General features: G+C 46.0%; 1 protein-coding gene across 1 annotated transcript in view; it reads right to left on the reverse strand.

The window, feature by feature from the left end:
• Positions 1 to 19,683, reverse strand: part of CFAP74 (cilia and flagella associated protein 74) — a 102,945-nt gene that overhangs the window by 51,789 nt on the left and 31,473 nt on the right. Inside the window, exons 12-13 of the mRNA XM_065421394.1 lie at positions 13,814 to 13,987; positions 10,771 to 10,889 (exon numbers count right to left, since the gene is read on the reverse strand). Coding sequence (XP_065277466.1) covers positions 10,771 to 10,889; positions 13,814 to 13,987 — 293 coding nt within the window. The remainder of the gene's footprint in view (positions 1 to 10,770; positions 10,890 to 13,813; positions 13,988 to 19,683) is intronic.

Raw genomic sequence — 19,683 nt, forward strand, 5'->3', positions numbered from 1 at the left:
TGTATTCATTTAATTTTAACTAAGAAGTCTTAATAGTTAAAATCATTGGTTCAAATTTTAGATCAATGTACAGTGGACTCCAAAACTGGTGTAAAGTTAGATGCCTATTCAGAAAAGCACTTAAGCATGTTTAAAATTAAGCATGTGCTTTCTTGAACTGGGGTCAGATTTGCATCTCTTTCTCTGTGTGTCTGTGACTAAATTGTTCAGCATCCAACCTCTTCCCCTTTAACAATGAATGTGACCATATTCAAGATACTGTAATAGCTTAAACTAGTCAATAGAGTCAAATGTCCTATTTCTAATTCAAAATGTGTTAAATTAAAACTGCAAAGGGCCATGAAAGGCTGCACTGAGAAGGATATTTGAAAGCAAGAGGTAAAATTTAACAAGAGCTTCTACAGCCGATTGAATTCAGAACTTGTAGCTCTCAAGGAGGTTGTGCTCAGTCAGTAACTGTATCTTGTTCATATTCCAATACACTGTTGTAGGGACTGAAAGGGTGGGGGTTGGTTTAGACTTTAAGGTCAGAAGGGACCATCATAATCGTCTAGTCCAGAGGTCGGCAAAATTCAGAAGTGGTGTGTCATGTCTTCGTTTATTCATTCTAATTTAAGGTTTCGTGTGCCAGTAATACATTTTAACATTTTTAGAAGATCTCTTTCTATAAGTCTATAATATATAACTAAACTATTGTTGTATGTAAAGTAAATAAGGTTTTTATAATATTTAAGAAACTTCATTTAAAATTAAATTAAAGTGCAGAGACCCCCAGGCTGGTGGCCAGGACCCAGGCAGTGTGAGTGCCACTGAAAATCAGCTCGTATGGCGCCTTTGGCACACGTGCCATAGGTTGCCTACCCCTGGTCTAGTCTGACCTCCTGCACAACGCAGGCCACAGAATCTCACCCACCCACTCCTGTAATAAACCCCTAATCTATGTCTGAGCTATTGAAGTCCTCAAATCATGGTTTAAAGACTTCAAAGTGCAGAGAATCCTCCAGCAAGTGACCCGTGCCCCACACTGCAGAGGAAGGCAAAAAAACTCCAAGACCTCTGCCAATCTGCCCTGGAGGAAAATTCCTTCCCGACCCCAAATATGGCCGTCAGCTAAACCCTGAGCATGTGGGCAAGACTCACCAGCCAGACACCCAGGAAAGAATTCTCTGTAGTAACTCAGATCCCACCCCATCTAATATCCCATCACAGGCCACTGGGCATATTTAGCGCTAATAATCAAAGATCAATTAATTGCCAAAATTAGGCTATCCCATCATACCATCCCCTCCATAAACTTATCAAGCTTAGTCTTGAAGCCAGATATGTCTTTTGCCCCCACTGCTCCCCTTGGAAGGCTGTTCCAGAACTTCACTCCTCTGATGGTTAGAAACCTTCATCTAATTTCAAGTCTAAATTTCCTGATGGCCAGTTTATATCCATTTGTTCTTGTGTCCACATTGGTACTGAGTTTAAATAATTCCTCTCCCTCCCTGGTATTTATCCCTCTGATATATTTATAGAGAGCAATTGTATCTCCCCTCAGCCTTTTTTTGGTTAGGCTAAACAAGCCAAGCTCTTTGAGTCTCCTTTCATAAGACAGGTTTTCCATTCCTCGGATCATCCTAGTAGTCCATCTCTGTACCTGTTCCAGTTTGAATTCATCCTTCTTAAACATGGGAGACCAGAGCTACACACAGTATTCCAGATGACGTCTCACCAGTGCCTTGTATAATGGTACTAAAACCTCCTTATCTCTACTGGAAATACCTCGCCTGATGCATCCCAAGATCACATTAGCTTTTTTCACCTCCATATCACATTGGCGGCTCATAGTCATCCTGTGATCAACCAATACTCCGAGTTCCTTCTCCTCCTCCTGTTACTTCCAACTGATGAGTCCCCAGATTATAACAATAATCCCAAAAAATAATCCCTAAATACATGACCTGGCACTTTTCACTATTAAATTTCATCCTATTACTCCAGTTTACAAGGTCATCCAGATCTTGTTAAGCACCATGACTTATCTTATTGAGGTGGCTAGAAATTCAAAGCACATCCTATCACTACAAAGTGGCAGAGGGCAGTGAGCTGTAAAATAGAATCTCTCGAGTATGAAATCAGTTATTGTAGTAACATGACTTGTTCATTTCAGTGTGCAATATATTGTGTCACTTCACTGGGGTACAACAGAAACATCAATGTCAGAAACTATTTCCTCAGGTTAGCCTGAAGAATTGGCAACTTTTAATTTCAATTACATGCAGAGCAAGCAAGTTTGGTTCAAGCTGTTTCATGTGTTAATAAATAGCATTTACACACACAATGCTGGCTTTTTTCACTTTTAAGCCTGATCATAATTGGTCTTTTGTTTGGTTTAACAGAGTTCCAAATAAATGTGATATTTCCTTGGTATTTTTTTAAAATTAAAGTTACAGTGAATTCTTGGGGGAATAATTGATATTTTTGTGGGTTCAGAACATCTCAATCTAAGGCCTGGTCTACACTAGGAGTTTGTCGAATTTAGCACCGTTGCATCGAATTAACTCTGCACCCGTCCACACCACGAAGCTATTTAGTTCGACATAGAGGTCTCTTAAATTCGACTTCTGTACTCCTCCCCAACGAGGGGAGTAGCGCTAAATTCGACATGGCCATGTCGAATTAGGCTAGGTGTGGATGGAAATCGACGGTAATAGCTCCGGGAGCTATCCCACAGTGCACCACTCTGTTGACGCTCTGGACAGCAGTCCGAGCTCGGATGCTCTGACCAGCCACACAGGAAAAGCCCCGGGAAAATTTGAATTCCTTTTCCTGTCTGGGCAGTTTGAATCTCATTTCCTGTTTGGACATCGTGGCGAGCTCAGCAGCACTGGCAATGATGCAGAGCTCTCCAGCAGAGATGGCCGTGCAATCCCAAAATAGAAAGAGGGCCCCAGCATGGACTGATCGGGAAGTCTTGGATCTGATCGCTATGTGGGGCGATGAGTCCGTGCTTTCCGAGCTGCGATTGAAAAGACGGAATGCAAAGATCTACGAGAAGATCTCTAAAGCCATGGCAGAGAGAGGATACAGCCGGGATGCAACGCAGTGCCGCGTGAAAATCAAGGAGCTGAGACAAGGCTACCAGAAGACCAAAGAGGCAAACGGACGCTCCGGATCCCAGCCCCAGACATCCCGTTTCTACGAGGCACTGCATTCCATCCTAGGTGCAGCCGCCACCACTACCCCACCACTGACCGTGGACTCGGAGGATGGGATATTGTCGACGGCCGGTTCCTCGGACATGTTAGCGGACGGGGAAGATGAGGAAGGAGATGAGGAGGACGAGGCAGTCGACAGCGCTTACAACACTGATTTCCCCGACAGCCAGGATCTCTTTATCACCCTTACAGAGATCCCCTACCAACCGTCCCCAGGCGTTAACCCGGATACAGAATCAGGGGAAGGATCAGTCAGTAAGTGTTTTAAACATGTAAACATTTATTTTTAACAGAACAGGAATATTAACAATATTAACAATGGGTTTTTCATGATTACTTTGCCCTAGGCGCTTCACGTTTCAGTCCTTGGCAGTGCAACTACTGAAAAAAAATCTAACAATGTCCGGTTTAGCATGATTGTTTTGCCCTAGGCGCTCTACTGTTTAGTCCCTGCCAGTGCAGCTACAGTAAAATCCGGTCTATATGTCCGGGGATAGAGCAGAAATCCTCCTGGGACATCTCCACAAAGCTCTCCTGGAGGTAATTGGAAAGCCTTTGCATCAGGTTCCTGGGGAGAGCGGCCTTATTGGGTCCTCCGTGGTAGGAAACATTTCCGCGCCAGGAGACAAGCAAGTACTCGGGGATCATAGCCTTGCAGAGCATGGCGGCATACGGCCCTGGTCTTTGCAGGCTTTCCCGAAGCATCCGTTCTTTCTCCGTCTCTGAAATCCTCATCAGAGTGATGTCGCTCATGGTGACCTGCTTTGAATTAGGTAGGGGAATGTTAGTATTGGGACTGCTTGCCTGTTCCTTTACAGAACTGTAACCGGCGGTTTAGAGCCACGCGGTGGAGGCGGGAGAGGAGCAGCATACAGGGATCTTTCCCTGGGACAGCCACGAGGGGGTGGGACGGGGCAGAGTTCATGCTTGCCGGATTGCTGGCAGCAGGGACTGGCATTGCTTTGAACGTGAAAGGAGGCCAGTGCTATTATTAAAGTTTTAAGCAGCCACAAGTCTACGGCTTACCATGTCAGCCTGTTACCCAAATTCCGCTGTCCTGTCCCGCTTGTCTGATCTGCACTGCAAGACCCCAGGCACTGAATGCGAAGGCCGAAAATTTGACCTTGTCCTGAGTGCGCATGTGATAGGTGCTGTGCATGGTCTTGTTCACAGAGAAAGACTATGTTCTTTGTTGAACCAAAAATTTATCTTTCTGAGGAATTCACTCCCTTTTTCCCATCCCACAGCTGCGACTGTCTCCCGAAATACCCTGGCATCACAGTCCCAGAGGCTAGCGCAGATTAGGCGTAGGAAGAAGAGGACACGGGAGGACATGTTCTCGGAACTTATGGGCTGCTCCCGAGCCCAGGCAGCCCAGCAGACCCAGTGGAGGGAGAACTTGTCCCAAATGCACCGATCACACATGGAACGGGAGGAGAGGTGGCGGCAGGAAGACCAGCAGGCAACTCAAACGCTGCTTGGACTAATGAGGGAGCAAACGGACACGCTCCGGCGCCTTGTGGATGTTCTGCAGGACCGGAGGCAGGAGGACAGAGCCCCACTGCAGTCTATCTCTAACCGCCCTCCCCCGCCACAAAGTCCCATACCCCCCTCACCCAAAGTCCCAAGGAGGAGGGGCGGCAGAGTCCGTGAAAACTCTCACTCCACCCCTGCAGACTGCTCAAGTACCAGAAGGCTCTCATTCCCCAAAATTTGATAAGTCCTTTCCTTCCCGCCTCACCCAAGCCCCCGTCCCAGTTTCATCCCCCAGTTTCATGTGTAGTTGCTAATAAAAAATACGTTTCTGTTAATTACTGTTTCCATCATGTTCTTTTAGAGGAGAGTCTGTTTGAAGAGGGGGGAAGGGGGTTGGTAATTGGACAGGACAGTCACCTTTACCAGGGTACAGACGCGGGGGCAGGTTCAGCAGCAGGGCACACACACATTGCATTCACTAGTTACCCTGGTCAGTCTGGGAGGTGGTTTTCATGTTCTGTGGGGGGGGGGCTATGTGACTTTGTGGCGGGGGAGGGCGGTTAGAGATCTTATGCAGCGGTCCTTATCCTGGATCACAGAGCCACACAGCAGGGGATCTGTAACCGTCCTCCCCCTGCCACAAAGTCACATAGCCCCCACACACAAAGTCCCGAACAGGAGGGGTGGCAGGCTCCGTTGAAACAACTAGTCCACCAGTGCGGAGCCTGTCATTCCTGGAGTTTAGAAGCGTCCTTTGCATCACTACACTACACCCGCTCCCCACCACAGTCTGCGTCCCAGGTTCAACACTTTCCCGCGAAAACAGTAATAAAGAAAACGGTGTTCATTAACAAATTTCAAGTGATTGTATTTTTAAACGTGTGTTGGAAGGGGGGGAACGGGGTGAACGGGGTATGTAACTGGAGAGGATAGTGAACATTTACTGGGTAAAGAAACGGGGGCAGGTTCAGCTTCTCTGTAAACAAACTTAAGTCACAGGTTACCCTGCTCACTCAGGAACCTAGCTTTCAAAGCCTCCCGGATGCACAGTGCGTCCCGCTGGGCTCTTCTAATCGCCCGGCTGTCTGGCTGGGCGTAATCAGCAGCCAGGCTATTTGCCTCAACCTCCCACCCCGCCATAAAGGTCTCCCCCTTGCTCTCACAGAGATTGTGGCGCACACAGCAAGCTGCAATAACAATGGGGATATTGGTTTCGCTGAGATCAGAGCGAGTCAGTAAGGTTCTCCATCTCCCCTTGAGACGTCCAAAAGCACACTCCACCACCATTCTGCACTTGCTCAGCCGGTAGTTGAAGAGTTCTTTTTCAGTGTCCAGGGCGCCTGTATAGGGCTTCATGAGCCAGGGCATTAGCGGGTAGGCTGGGTCCCCGAGGATGACTATAGGCATCTCCACATCCCCAAGAGTTATTTTGTGGTCCGGGAAGTAAATACCTTCCTGCAGCCGTCTAAACAGACCTGAGTTCCTGAAAACACGAGCGTCATGAACCTTGCCCGGCCATCCGACGTTGATGTTTGTAAAATGTCCCCTATGGTCCACCAGTGCTTGCAGCACCATTGAAAAGTAGCCCTTTCGGTTAATGTACTGGCTGGCCTGGTGGTCCGGTCCCAGGATAGGGATGTGAGTTCCATCTATAGCCCTACCGCAGTTTGGGAATCCCATCGCGGCGAAGCCATCTATGATGACCTCCACGTTTCCCAGGGTCACTACCTTTGAGAGCAGTAGCTCAACGATTGCGTTGGCTACTTGCATCACAACAACCCCCACGGTAGATTTGCCCACGCCAAAGTGGTTCGCGACTGACCGGTAGCTGTCCGGCGTTGCAAGCTTCCAGAGGGCTATGGCCACTCGCTTCTGGACAGTCAGGGCTGCTCGCATCCGGGTGTCCTTGCGCTTCAGGGCAGGGGACAGCAACTCACAAAGTTCAAGGAAAGTTCCCTTACGCATGCGAAAGTTTCGCAGCCACTGTGATTCATCCCAAACCTGCAGCACTATGTGGTCCCACCAGTCCATGCTTGTTTCCCGGGCCCAGAATCGCCGTTCCACAACATCAACATGACCCATTGCCACCATGATGTCCTCGGCGTGGGGTCCCGTGCTTTGTGACAGGTTTGTGCCACTCTCAGACTTCAGGTCCTCACCGCGCTGCCGTAGCCTCCTCGCCCGATTTCTCAGCATCTACCTCTGGGAAAGGTGGATGATAAGCTGCGAGGTGTTGACAACGGCCATAACTGCAGTGATGGTCGCAGCGGGCTCCATGCTCACAGTGCTGTGGCGTTCGGGCTGTCACTGACCAGAAAAGTGCGTGAACTGATTTCCCGCCGGCGCTTTCAGGGAGGGAGGGCGGTGGTGACGGTTGGATGACGACAGTTACCCAAAACCACCCTCGACACATTTTTTTCCCCAGAAGGCATTGGGGGCTCGACCCAGAATTCCAATGGGCAGCGGGGAATGCGGGAACTGTGGGATAGCTGCCCACAGGGCACCGCTTCCAATGTCGACGCTTGCCCCATTAGTGTGGACTCACAAAGTCGAATTACTGTCCTTAGTGTGGACACACACGTTCGACTTTGTAATATCGATTCCACATATTCGATTTAAGTAAAATCGAACTACTCTTGTAGTGTAGACATACCCTAAGATTAGCCCATGCAGAATGCTTAAAAAGAAACAGACCAGGGATGCTCTCATTTGCTGATTCATAATTTATCAATATAGTCATTTATTGGAATCTGTCCCAACGGGACAAAATATTTTGCTACATAATCTATTGTCAATAGTATGTTAAAGAATTGATGTAGACATCCCTAGAAATTTCCATTTAAATGATCTTTGTCATAAAGATTTCTATTCCTTTATTTAATCAGCTCTTTTCATCTTAGCCTTCATATGAACTACCAATAATCAGGAAGTTAACCTGACCCATACTACAGTGGAGGGCAGCTGATAGGCAAAACAATTTCTAGGTTAATGTAAAATCCCTTTTAGTGGCCCAGACAGAAACTCAGGTCCCTTTTCTCTAATTACCAGGGTGGTTCTTTGCCTTTTTCAAAGTGCCTGATACATTAAGGCTAGGTCTACACTAGGGGAGGGGGATCGACCTAAGATACACAACTTCAGCTACGCGAATAGTGTAGCTGAAGTAGGCTTATCTTAGGTCGATTTACCTAGCCGTGAGGACAGCGGCGAGTCGACTGCTGCCGCTCCCCCGTCGACTGCGCTTCCGCCTCTCGCCACGGTGGAGTTCCGGAGTCGACGGCAGAGCAATCGGGGATTGATTTTATCGCATCTACGCTAGACGCGATAAATCGATCCCCGATAGATCGATCACTACCCGCCACGTACCCTAAGTAAAAAACAATAGAAGTATTCATTCAGGGCTTGAACCAAAGCCCACTGAAGTGAATAGGAGTCTTTCCATTGACTTCAGTGAGCTTTGGATCAGCCCCTTGTTCACTATCACTTAGATACTACAGAGATGGGCATGTTAGATTTACTAATATTCTCTTAATCCTCATTTTGCAAGACCAAGTAATTTTTCCCTTCACACTGGCATGGAATATTAATGATTTTAGATAAAAGAAAAAGTCAGATAATTCTCATGCCCCATCCCTCCTCACTCTTTTGTCTGTTTATTTAGATTGCAAGATATTTGGAGCAGGAATCAGTTATCCTACATCGGCCAGATTCTCAAATGCTCAGCACCCACAACTGGAACCAGATTTTCAGAACAAAAATCAACTCCCCTGTAGGCACTTAAGTAAATAGATTCTCCAAAGTGCTCAGTTTGCTGGACGCCAGGCTCCTTTGAAAATCTGACCAGTTATTTAGGTGCCTAATTGGGATCTTAAAATCTGGTCTCAGTTGTGGCTGCTGAGCCCTTTTGAAAATTCTGGTGCATGTCTATACACTCCAGTGCTTTTCTGTGCAGTTAATTTATAACAAATTGTCTTGTCACCAATGTGTGAGTGGAAAGTGGGCATCTAACTTCCTTAGGTGTCTTTAAAAAGAAATGAGTTAAGGCTGGGATTTTCAAACAGCTAGAATATGGAAGGAACTATGTGAAATTAAATTCTATCTTGTCTAAAGACCTTCATGTAATTATCAGAAACAAAGGGTAGGAATTAGGAAACAAAGGGTAGGAATAAATAGTCAGTTTTCAGAACGGAGAGATGTAAATAGTGGTGTCCCCCAGGGGCTTGTACTGAGCCCAGTCCTATTTAACATATTCATAAATGATTTGGAAAAAGGGGTAAACAGTGAGGTGGCAAAATTTGCAGATGATACAAAACTACTCAAGATAGTTAAGTCCCAGGCAGACTCTGAAGAGCTTACAAAAGGATCTCACAAAACTGGGTGACTGGGCAACAAAATGGCAGATGAAATTCAATGTTGATAAATGCAAAACAATGCACATTGGAAAACTATACATATAAAATGATGGGGTCTAAATTAGCTGTTCCCACTCAAGAAAGATCTTGGAGTCATTGTGGATAGTTCTCTGAAAACATCCACTCAATGTGCAGCGGCAGTCAAAATAGCGAACAAAATGTTGGGAATTATTAAGAAAGGGATAAGACAGAAAATATCATATTGCCTCTATATAAATCCATGGTACGCCCACATCTTGAATACTGCGTGCAGATGTGGTCGCCCCATCTCAAAAAAGATATATTGGAATTGGAAAAGGTTCAGAAAAGAGCAACAAAAATGATTAGGGGTATGAAACGGCTGCCATATAAGGAGAGATTAATAAAACTGGGACTTTTCAGCTTGAAAAAGAGATGACTAAGGGGGGATATGATAGAGCTCTATAAAATCATGACTGGTGTAGAGAAAGTAAATAAGGAAGTGTTATTTATGCCTTCTCATAACATAAGAACTAGGGATCACCAAACGAAATTAATAGGCAGCGGGTTTAAAACAAACAAAAGGAAGTATTTTTTCACACAATGCACAGTCAACCTGTGGAACTCCTTGCCAGAGGATGTTGTGAAGGCCAAGACTATAACAGGGTTCAAAAAAGAACACGATAAATTCATGGAGGCTAGGTCCATCAATGGCTATTAGCCAGGATGGGCAGGGATGGTGTCCCTCCATAAACTTATCAAGCTCAGTCTTAAAGCCAGTTAGTTTTCTTGCCCCAACTGCTCCCCTTGGAAGGCTGTTCCAGAACTTCATTCCTCTGATGGTTAGAAACCTTCGCCTAATTTCGAGCCTAAATTGTTTGATGGCCAGTTTATATCCATTTGTTCTTATATCCACCTTGGTGCTAAACTTAAATAACCCATCTCTCTCCCTGGTATTTATCACTCTGATGTATTTATAGAGCGCAATCATATCTCCCTTCAGCCTTCTTTTGTTTAGGCTAAACAAGCCAAGCTCTTTGAGCCTCATTTCATAAAGTAGAATGCATGAGGCCTCTGCAGGATCGGAATAAATGACCAAAGGTACCACTGTCAGTGGGGTCCTGGTATTTTGAACAGCTTGGGTACAGTGATTTTATTCAACACATTTCTGTGAAAAGGGTCAACAACTGACAGGTCACCTTGCCAAAGAGCACAGGCCAAGATTTTAAAAAAAGATGCCTGAAGTGAGGCTCCTAATTCTGTGTCCAGGCACCTAAATGAATGTTTCTCAGAACTATTGCAAACCAGGCCTCGTTTAAGTGCTTACATTTGGATTTAGATGCCTAATTTTTTTTCCCAAGTCTCAGCAGTGATGTTATGTCTGCTGCAATTTACGTTTTGGAGCGGATGGTAGTAAACAAAATCCCATTAGCACATTTTAAAGCACAAGGGTAGAGGTAAGAGATCTAATGACCTTGATGCTATGCTTTCATACTGTACATGACATAAATGAGAGATGGGAAAAGGAAGAAGGAATAGCAAAGGGAGATGAGATTTGTTTTGGAAGGTAATTTTTTACAGCTCTATTTAACAGAACTGACTCTACTGAGAATAAAATATAAATGCAATAAATACAAGAGCTTCCTGATTGTAACTTTATCAGATTGTTCTGATTTTAAGGGTGCAATAAATCATCCTCTTGGATTTTGAGCCTCTTTACTTACTGAATATTGATGAAATCCTTGAGATGCTCACTGACTCCCACCAGCTTGCAGAAGTTAACACTGTAGGATGCATTTATCAAAATTATCTTCTTTTTGTAGGTTTTACCAACATCAAAATCCTAGAAATAGCACACAGATTAAATCACACCTCCATGGAGCTGGTAGCATTTTCACATGTGATAATGATTTTTTTTTTTTAACGTGTACTGCAGTAGCATCCGAAGGTCCCTATGAGGATCATGGCCCTTTATGCTAAGTGCTGTACAAAAACATTTAGGACGCTTTTCTGCCCCAAACAATCCAATTTAAGACAAGAGACACATCTGGGCAACAAACAGCAAGGAGGAGGTGGGAACTAGTAATAGGATCATGTGGTAGCGTTAGCCAGCTGTGTGTATAACTTGAAGTTTCCAAGCCATTTTATTTGTAGCCTGCAGTGAATGCATATAAGAATATTATTACATTAATGTTTGATTCAGGGTCTAGTACTCTGAGCACAGGACTGAGAACCAGAAACTCCAAGGCCATTTTGAAATCAGTCATTAAACTATAGTCTACACTATGGCTCCAGCTAGTTTTTAAAAACTGGTTAGGATTTAGAGGAAATTTTCCCAGTGCATACCCTTCCCCAGTACACACCAGGTCTAAGGGTCCCAGTTCTAAAGGTGGGATCGTGTAGCTACAGTTCCCACTGACTTCAAATGGAATTGTGAAAATTATAAATGCTATGCAAGTGTTAGGTATTATTTACTGCCTTTTAGAATTGTATTTTATAGGCGCATTGTCATCAATGAATTACATATTATTAACAAGGAAAGCTAAATAATTACCCAACAGTAGATTAACACTATTTGCAAATTGTTTACAAATATGAATACCATCTATTATACATCATCATAGGTGCAGATAGCATAGTAGTAATTCACTGATTCATCTGGGACGCCTAAGAAGGGGGCTCCCAGTCAGTCAGTGTGCCTGCAGTCACAGTAAAGGAAATAGGAATTATTCTGCAAGTAAAAAGAGAGGTAACAATGGAATAGGGGAAACTACAAAAGAGTTAACAGCTGATCTGCTGGTCATTTTAAACATGGGGATACTTTTAAATCTCACATGTAATCTAATGGTCAGATTTTTTTAAAGTGCTCAGCTCCCACAATTAGAATAAGATTTTTTTTAAAGCTCAGCTGCATTTAGGCATGTGAAGTGACTGGATTTTCAAATGGGCTGCATACCCACCAGTGGAAGCTACTGGGTGAAAATTGGGCCATGTGAACCTTTCTGAAGTAATAGGAACTTCACTCCAACCATATTTTTGGAATGAGCTTATAATTTATTACTAAAATTGTGTATGAAACTTCAGCCACAACAGGAAAAGGTAAGATTTCTTTCTCTGGCCCTCATCTGTTTATGAGGCTGTCATCCTTTGTTTACTTCCATTTGAAAAGAAATATGAAATGATCACTGGAGTGTTTGCCAAAGGACAGGGCACATAAAGGCAGAGTTTTCAGTCTTGTTGATAATGCACTTTAAGATTTAAAAAGACTTCTCACATCTTGCCTGAACCTTGACTTCAGTTTGATACTTTCAGAGAGTTGTGTGTCTGCTTCGATACAGCCACTTTACTTTTCTAGCATGTTTTTAAATGGGGAAATGGTACTGTCCAATACGGCAAAACGCTTTCTGAAATTTCAGAAATTCACTGCTGAAAAGCCACCAGTTCAAAGCTTCATAAGGGATATCAGAATCTTTAAGTAAAACATATTTAGTTCTCAAAAAAACTGAGAAAGGAAGCATTGCAATGAACTGGCAAAATAAAATAGCTATAATACCAGGGGACAATAGGGGGCTTGGAACATGCTCTACCTGCCCTCAAGCATAAAAATACCTAAGAGCTAGAAAAGTTTGCTAAGGAGTTAACACCCTGAAGCAAGAAGCCAGCATATATGGTATCTGTGAAGAAGTATTATCTTCCTTTTGCAGATAAAGAAACTGTAGCATTAAGGAAGTGAAGTAATTTGCCAAAGATCACACAGGAAATATGAAGAAGAGCTAGGACTAGAACCAGCCCTACCCTACTATGTGTTTCCTCCCATGTATATGAAAAGCCACAGGAGCGTGGGGGAGGGATAGCTCAGTGGTTTGAGCATTGACCTGCTAAACCCAGGGTTGAGTGTTCAATCCTTGAGGTGGCCATTTAGGGATCTGGGGCAAAAATCTGTCTGGGGATTGGTCCTGCTTTGAGCAGGGGGTTGGACTAGATGACCTCCTGAGGTCCCTTCCAACCCGGATATTCTATGATTCTATGAAAGGCTGCATAAGGGAGGATATTTCCACCCCAATTCTGCCATTCCTCTACACCCAATGAGAGCCCAGTACTCCATACTAGGAGGTATTCCAGGGCAGACAGCTTGGGAAGTATGGTCTGTATATCAGTTATATACACACCATGTGGCTTACCCATGTCCCTTGAAGGAATAAACTTTGGCGCACTGACCATGAATAGGGATGTGGCTGGCCGAAAAGTTGAGTTCATATTTGATGCTACGAAATAGTCATTAAAGTGTGCCTATTTGGGGAACATTTCACAATGGCCCAGAAACTGGCTCTGTAAGAGGTGACAGCGCATGGTGGAGGCTGGGGGGACAGGGGAGGAGAATGTGACATTGTGTTGAATACTAGAAAGCTTTTGTTCCTGTTCATAATTAAATTATATTTGACAGTGGGATACAAGACTTTCTTTAAGCAGCTTTTTATTACATTAATATTGTATTTATGCCACATACTCTTGAAACAGTTATTACGTTAAGGAATTTATTTTTAATTGATTAGCATGGAACATAGCCTAACAAGAACCACATAATTGTATCTCCTCAGGCAGCTTCAGATTATGTGCTGACCTTTCTGACTGTTTTAATTCCTTAAAGTCTGAAAGCCCATTTAAGTCGATGGGAGTCTTGCCTTTGATTGCAATGTGCTTTTGACTGAGACACTGGTTTGTACATACAGTAAATACACAAAGCCACAATGCAAAATGTGCACCAACCTTGAAGTGAATAAAACTTGGTTTGCTATAAAAAGGACACCCCTTAAATTCATGACCGGACAGAACTTGTTTGCGAATAATTCCACTTCGAAGTTTCTCCAAGTTTTCAGTGAAAATCTTTCTTTCCATTTTACTTGCACCTAGTGGCTTTGGATCTGTTTCATCTTTTGGCATCTAATAATTGAAGCCAATAAAAATGGTAATTTATTGATGATAAACCATATTTCACAGATTTTTTTGTACATGCTTGTATTCCACCAAATTTTCAGAACAGAACCCCAATTTTGAGTTTACAAATTTGTGCCTTAAATCTGTTCCAGAAAACTCAATTTTCATATTTTAATTAGCAGGCACTGATTGGATAGCTGGGTATATAACCAGTTGATTTGTATGTGCAAATGCAGCATGTAGACAGACAAATGGTTATGCATTCAAAATTAAAGGCTAATCTGAGGCCTCTTGAAAATCAGGCTCAATGTATTCTCTAGACTAGACAGTAAGAAGAGAAAACGATACAGAAAGTAGAATTTGGCCCTTTTAGGAAAAGCTGAAGAAGCTATCATTTAAAAGAAAAAGACTATAGGCCCAATTTTTCAAAAGCATGAAGAAAATGTGCCTGCACAGTTTTGAACACGTGTGTAATTCCAATATATTGCACAACAAGGAAGTGTGTGGTTTGGCCATTTCTCACTTACTCTAGATAATTCAGGTTTTTCTCTTTTTACATTTAAAGAGTCAAGGAGAGGAACAGCTGAATACAAGTACTGAAAACTGTTGTCTGTATAAGAGGTAAAGTGGCAGTGAACTGAATAGATAGAAAGTGTTAGATTAGATATTTAGGCATTCAACCCTCTCATTTTAAACTCTCTTTCTGATTACTAGCATTCTTCCAAAAGTTCCATTCACATAATGATAATCATTACGGGACAATCTCCTCAGGAGGAATTTTATGTACCGTTTCTGATCCTCTCCACCCTTGTTTCAATTCCGAACTGAGCTAACAGCCCAAATGGCAGTTTGTCGCTGGTTACCAAACTACAGCCTGCAGTTTAAGCAAGTGGAAAATAGTCAAAAATGATGCAATTAATAATCAAAATACTTGAGTATCATGATAAAGAATCACATCAGTTTTACTATTGCCTCATTGTAGGGACCAGAAGCTGGAGGATAAATTCTGTCCATCAGTTTATGCAAATCAAAAAGACAGAAATTGTGCCTTCAGGGTTTCAGCCAGCTGAAAAGGAATCAAGACATTTTATGTTTCATGTAAACATCAGTAAGGGAAAGAAACCTCCCAGTGGGCCTAGGTGTGTGCTGTATAGAAGTTTCCTTTGATCAGTTTTAGATGTGTTGTCTTTCTCTTTCATTGAATGTCCCCAGGCTCTTGTATAACACACAAGAATAAACTCAAGCACCTGACTTCCCTAACATACCATTTATTATTTTATATACCTCTATCATACCCTCCTATTTGTCTCCTCTCTAAACTAAACAGTCTCAATCTTTTCAACAACTCTTCCTCTTTTTTCCATGCCTCTAAACCAGGGGTGGGCAAACTTTTTGGCCTGAGGGCCGCATCGGGGTTCAGAAATTGTATGGAGGGCTGGTTAGGGGAGGGCTGTGCCTCCCCAAACAGGCAGGCGTGGCCCGGCCCCCGCCCCCATCCAACCCCCCCTGCTTCTCACCCCCTGATGGCCCCCCGGGACTCCTGCCTCATCCAACCACCCTTTTCCCTGATGGCCCCCCTGGACCTCTGCCCCATCCACCCCCCTGCTCCCTGTCCTCTGACCACCCCTGGACACCCCGCCCCTAACTGCTCCCTGCTGCCCCATCCAACCCCCCCTCTCCTTCCTGACTGCCCCCCAGGACCCCTGCCCCATCCAACCACCCCTTCTCCCTGACCGTCCCCGGACCCGCCGCCCCTAACTTCCCTTCACCCCTAACTGCCCCATCAAACACCCACACTCCTTCCTGACTGCCTGTAAAAGGGTTTGCGCCGGGGCTCGACCCTTCAGGACAGGAGGGGAGCCACACCGACTCCCTACTGCACGAATTAAATAGTCCGTTAGCTCAGGACTCAGCCCCTCTGGTCCAGGGGGCTGAGGAAACCACAGTCAAGAACCCAGGCCCTCTGGAACAGGGGCTGGGCAGGCAGGCAGTCACTAAGCTCAGGCCCTTGGATGCAGGGCTGAGCACAAACATTCAATCTAGCTCAGGCCCTCGGTAGCAGGGGCTGAGCACACACAGTCAATAAGCTCTGGCCCTTGGAGGCAGGGCGGAGCACAGATAGTCAATTTAGCTCAGGCCCTCTGGAGCAGGGGCGGAGCACAAGCAGTCAATAAGCTCAGGCCCTTTTCAGCAGGGGCTGAGCACACACAGTCTATAAGCTCTGGCCCTTGGAGGCAGGGCGGAGCACAAATAGTCAATTTAGCTCAGGTCCTCTGGAGCAGGGGCTGAGCACAAGCAGTCAATAAGCTCAGGCCCTCTGTAGCAGGGGCTGAGCAGACCAGTAGTCCCTTAGCTCTGGCCCTGGGTCAGGGCGGAGCACCAATAGTTAATTTAGCTCGGGCCCTCTGCAGCAGGGGCTGAGCACAAGCAATCAATAAGCTCAGGCCTCTGTAGCAGGGGCTGAGCACACAGGCAGTTTAGGAGCTCTGGCCCTGGGTCAGGGCGGAGCACAATAGTTCATTTAGCTCAGGCCCTCTGCAGCAGGGGCTGAGCACAAGCAGTCAATAAGCTCAGGCCTCTGTAGCAGGGGCTGAGCACACAGGCAGTTTAGGAGCTCTGGCCCTGGGTCAGGGCGGAGCACAAACAGGCAATTGGCCTAGGCAGGTAAGGGGCTCAGGTTCCTACCTGCGTTGGGTGAGGGGGAAGCCTGCCACCCGTGTGTAGGGGTGGCAGGGGGGGACACAGGCCCACCCACTCCACTGTGTCCCAGCCCGGGGCCCTAGCAGCGATTAGTGTCGCTGCCGGTCAGTGGGGTATCCTGACCGAAACACACTGCCATGGGCTCATAGGCCTCTGTAGCCTGACTGGGGTCGGCTACCCCCGGGCTACTTCCATTTTCCCCCTCAGGGCCTACCTCGTCTGTGGCATCGGCTGCGGTCCAGTCCATCAGTGGGGACTCCTCTCGGCCGGGGCTTGGCGGCAGGTCTGGTAGTTCTGTAGGGAAATCCGGCCACTGATCCTCGGGCGGTTCCTCCGGATAACAACAGGGCGGGAAGGATTCTGGCGGGGCCTCCCCTTCAGGGTTGCTGTGGGGAAGTTCCACGGGCGCCTCCCAGCGACGGGAGCGGACGGGCTCCGGCGGCTCCTCTTCGTAATGGGCTCGGGGCAGCTCCGGCCAGCTAGGGCATCCACCTCGGGCTTCCGAGGTATCCTGGCGGGGAGCTCCCGACCGCACGTCTGCTCCCTGCGGTGGCCGGCGCCTGACTGAGCTCTGGCTGCTGGCCTTTATACTTCCTGTCCCGCCCCTTGACTTCCGGGGGGCGGGGACAGGTGGCGGTGGCTCCGCCCACTTGGGTGTTTGCGCCGGGGCTCCCTCTTCAGGACAGGAGGGGAGCCACACCGACTCACTACACTGCCCCATCCTACCACCCCTTCTCCCTGTCCCCTGACTGCCCCCAGCTGCCCCATCCAACCCCTCCTCTCATTCCTGACTGCCCCCCCCAGAACCCCTGCCCCATCCAACCATCCCGTCTCCCTGATCGCCCCCGGAACCCCTGCCCCCATTCAACCCCCCTGTTCCCTGCGCACTGACTGCCCCGACCCCTATCCACACCCGCGGCCCCTGACCACCCCTCAAACTTCCTTGCCCTCTATCCAATCCCCCACCCCCGCTCCCTGCCCCCTTACCATGCTGCCTGAAGCACCAGTGGCTGGCGGCGTGGCTGCACCATGACAGGCAGCCGCGCCGCCCAGCTGGAGCCAGCCACATACCGTGCAGCACAGAGCACCGGGTCAGGCCGGGCTCTGCAGCTGCGCTGCCCCAGGAGCTTGCCGCCCTGCTGCCCAGAGTGTTGCGCCGGCGGTGCAGTGAGCTGAGGCTGCAGGGGAGGGGGAACAGCGGGGGAGGGGCCAGGGCTAGCCTCCCGGGCCAGGAGCTCAGGGGCCGGGGAGAATGGTCCCGTGGGCCGGATGTGGCCCGTGGGCCGTAGTTTGCTCACCTCTGCTCTAAACGTTTTTGTCACAGAATCCCTTCTATTCCTGCTAGAGCTTTTTAGAGATGACTAACCAGAACAAGTTGCAAAAATATGTTTTTGGAGGGGGTCGGGGAGGTCTGGAATTTTGGGTGGGAGAGAGCATCTGAGCAGTGTACTTACTGATAATAGTCTTTGTGTACATGTGCTTAATATGTTAGACACTTGTGACAGCCTATACCTCTATGTTCATCCCTTTTTACAAGACTATGATAAATTTCATACAAAGTATGCCTTTGGAGATATCACTTGAAAACTCATAATTTACTGTTCGTTATTGTCCTAGTAAAATATGTGTGGCAACACATTATGTAAAGCTACAGGATTCTACTTATGATATTACTAAAGACATGTTCTGAGTCTGAGGAAGAGTCACAAACCAGATCCCCAGAGACAAAAGGTTAGCCAACATCTCAGCCAAGTGTCAACAAAATCTAATGGACCATCACCTGGTAAAGTGGCCATTCTTTGGCAGGAAAGAGGATGTGGTCAAAAATCTACATCTTGACAAAAGAAACAGCTGGGGGTTCCTGTCCACACAGACTTTTGTCTCCTGAACCTCAGCTGGAAATGATTCTCGAAGAAAAGAAAGGACTATAAGAAGAGATAGAAGGCACCCCAAAGTATTCCTCCCTTCTCTCTACCCAAGGTTTCCACAACACCTGAAGAACAAAGGAAACAGCTTTGGACTGGGGGAGGGATCCTGACTGAAAGAATTCAGACAGTAGGATTGTTAGAACATATGGTGAGAGAAGCCTTTGCTTTGAATTCATTTAGCTTGTTAAGTTAGTTATAGCAGCATTTTACTCTTTATTTACTTGTAACCAATTATGACTTTTATGCTTCATTACTTGTAATCACTTAAAATCTATCTTTCTGAAGTTAATAAACTTGTTTTATTGTTTTATCTAGCCCAGTATGTTTGGATTGAAGTGTTTGGGAACCTCCATTTGGGATAACAAGATTTGTGCATATCATTTTCTATTAATAAAACAATAGACTTTATATGAACTTTTATTGTCCAGGAAAAAGCTGGACAGTACAAGACACACATTTCGGGGGGGAAATCTGGGTCTGGGAATTTGCTGGTGATGCTCTGCAGTGTAATTCAAGAGTGGCTGGCCATAGCAGTCTTGCAGTAAATCTGGGAGTAATTTATGTGCTGGAAGGTGTGTGAGAGCAGACCAGGAGTGATAGCTCTCATAGCCAAGCAGTTGTAAAAGGCACCCCAGGTTGGAGATCTGGGGGAGGACAGCTGTTCATCGGTCCAGATTGTACCCTGGGTAATGTCACAACACTATAAACACATTTTATATAGTGAAAAATAAATAAATAAATCCAGTCTCTGAGCAGGAGGGAGTCAGAAACCCAGCTGCTTACCAGCCAAAAAGCAACAAAATGTTGACAGCTGCACACCCGCCTCTCACTCTCTGGGTTTAACATAGTGTAAAGAGTGAATGAGAGATTCTGGGTTATCAGCATCTGGACGTGAAAATCTCTTTACCACTGCAAAGAGGTTAGACGCTCAGAAAATACAAGGGCAAATCCAGAAGACCTTACACAGCCCGCAACCAGGCAAAACACCCTTACTTGTGTCAATGAGACAGAGGGACAGACACTGCCATCCCCTATATCAGTATGAATCTGGAGTGGCTCCATTAAGTTCAAGAA

This window comes from Emys orbicularis, chromosome 22 (assembly GCF_028017835.1).
Source record: "Emys orbicularis isolate rEmyOrb1 chromosome 22, rEmyOrb1.hap1, whole genome shotgun sequence".
Classification (NCBI taxonomy): Eukaryota; Metazoa; Chordata; order Testudines; family Emydidae; genus Emys; species Emys orbicularis.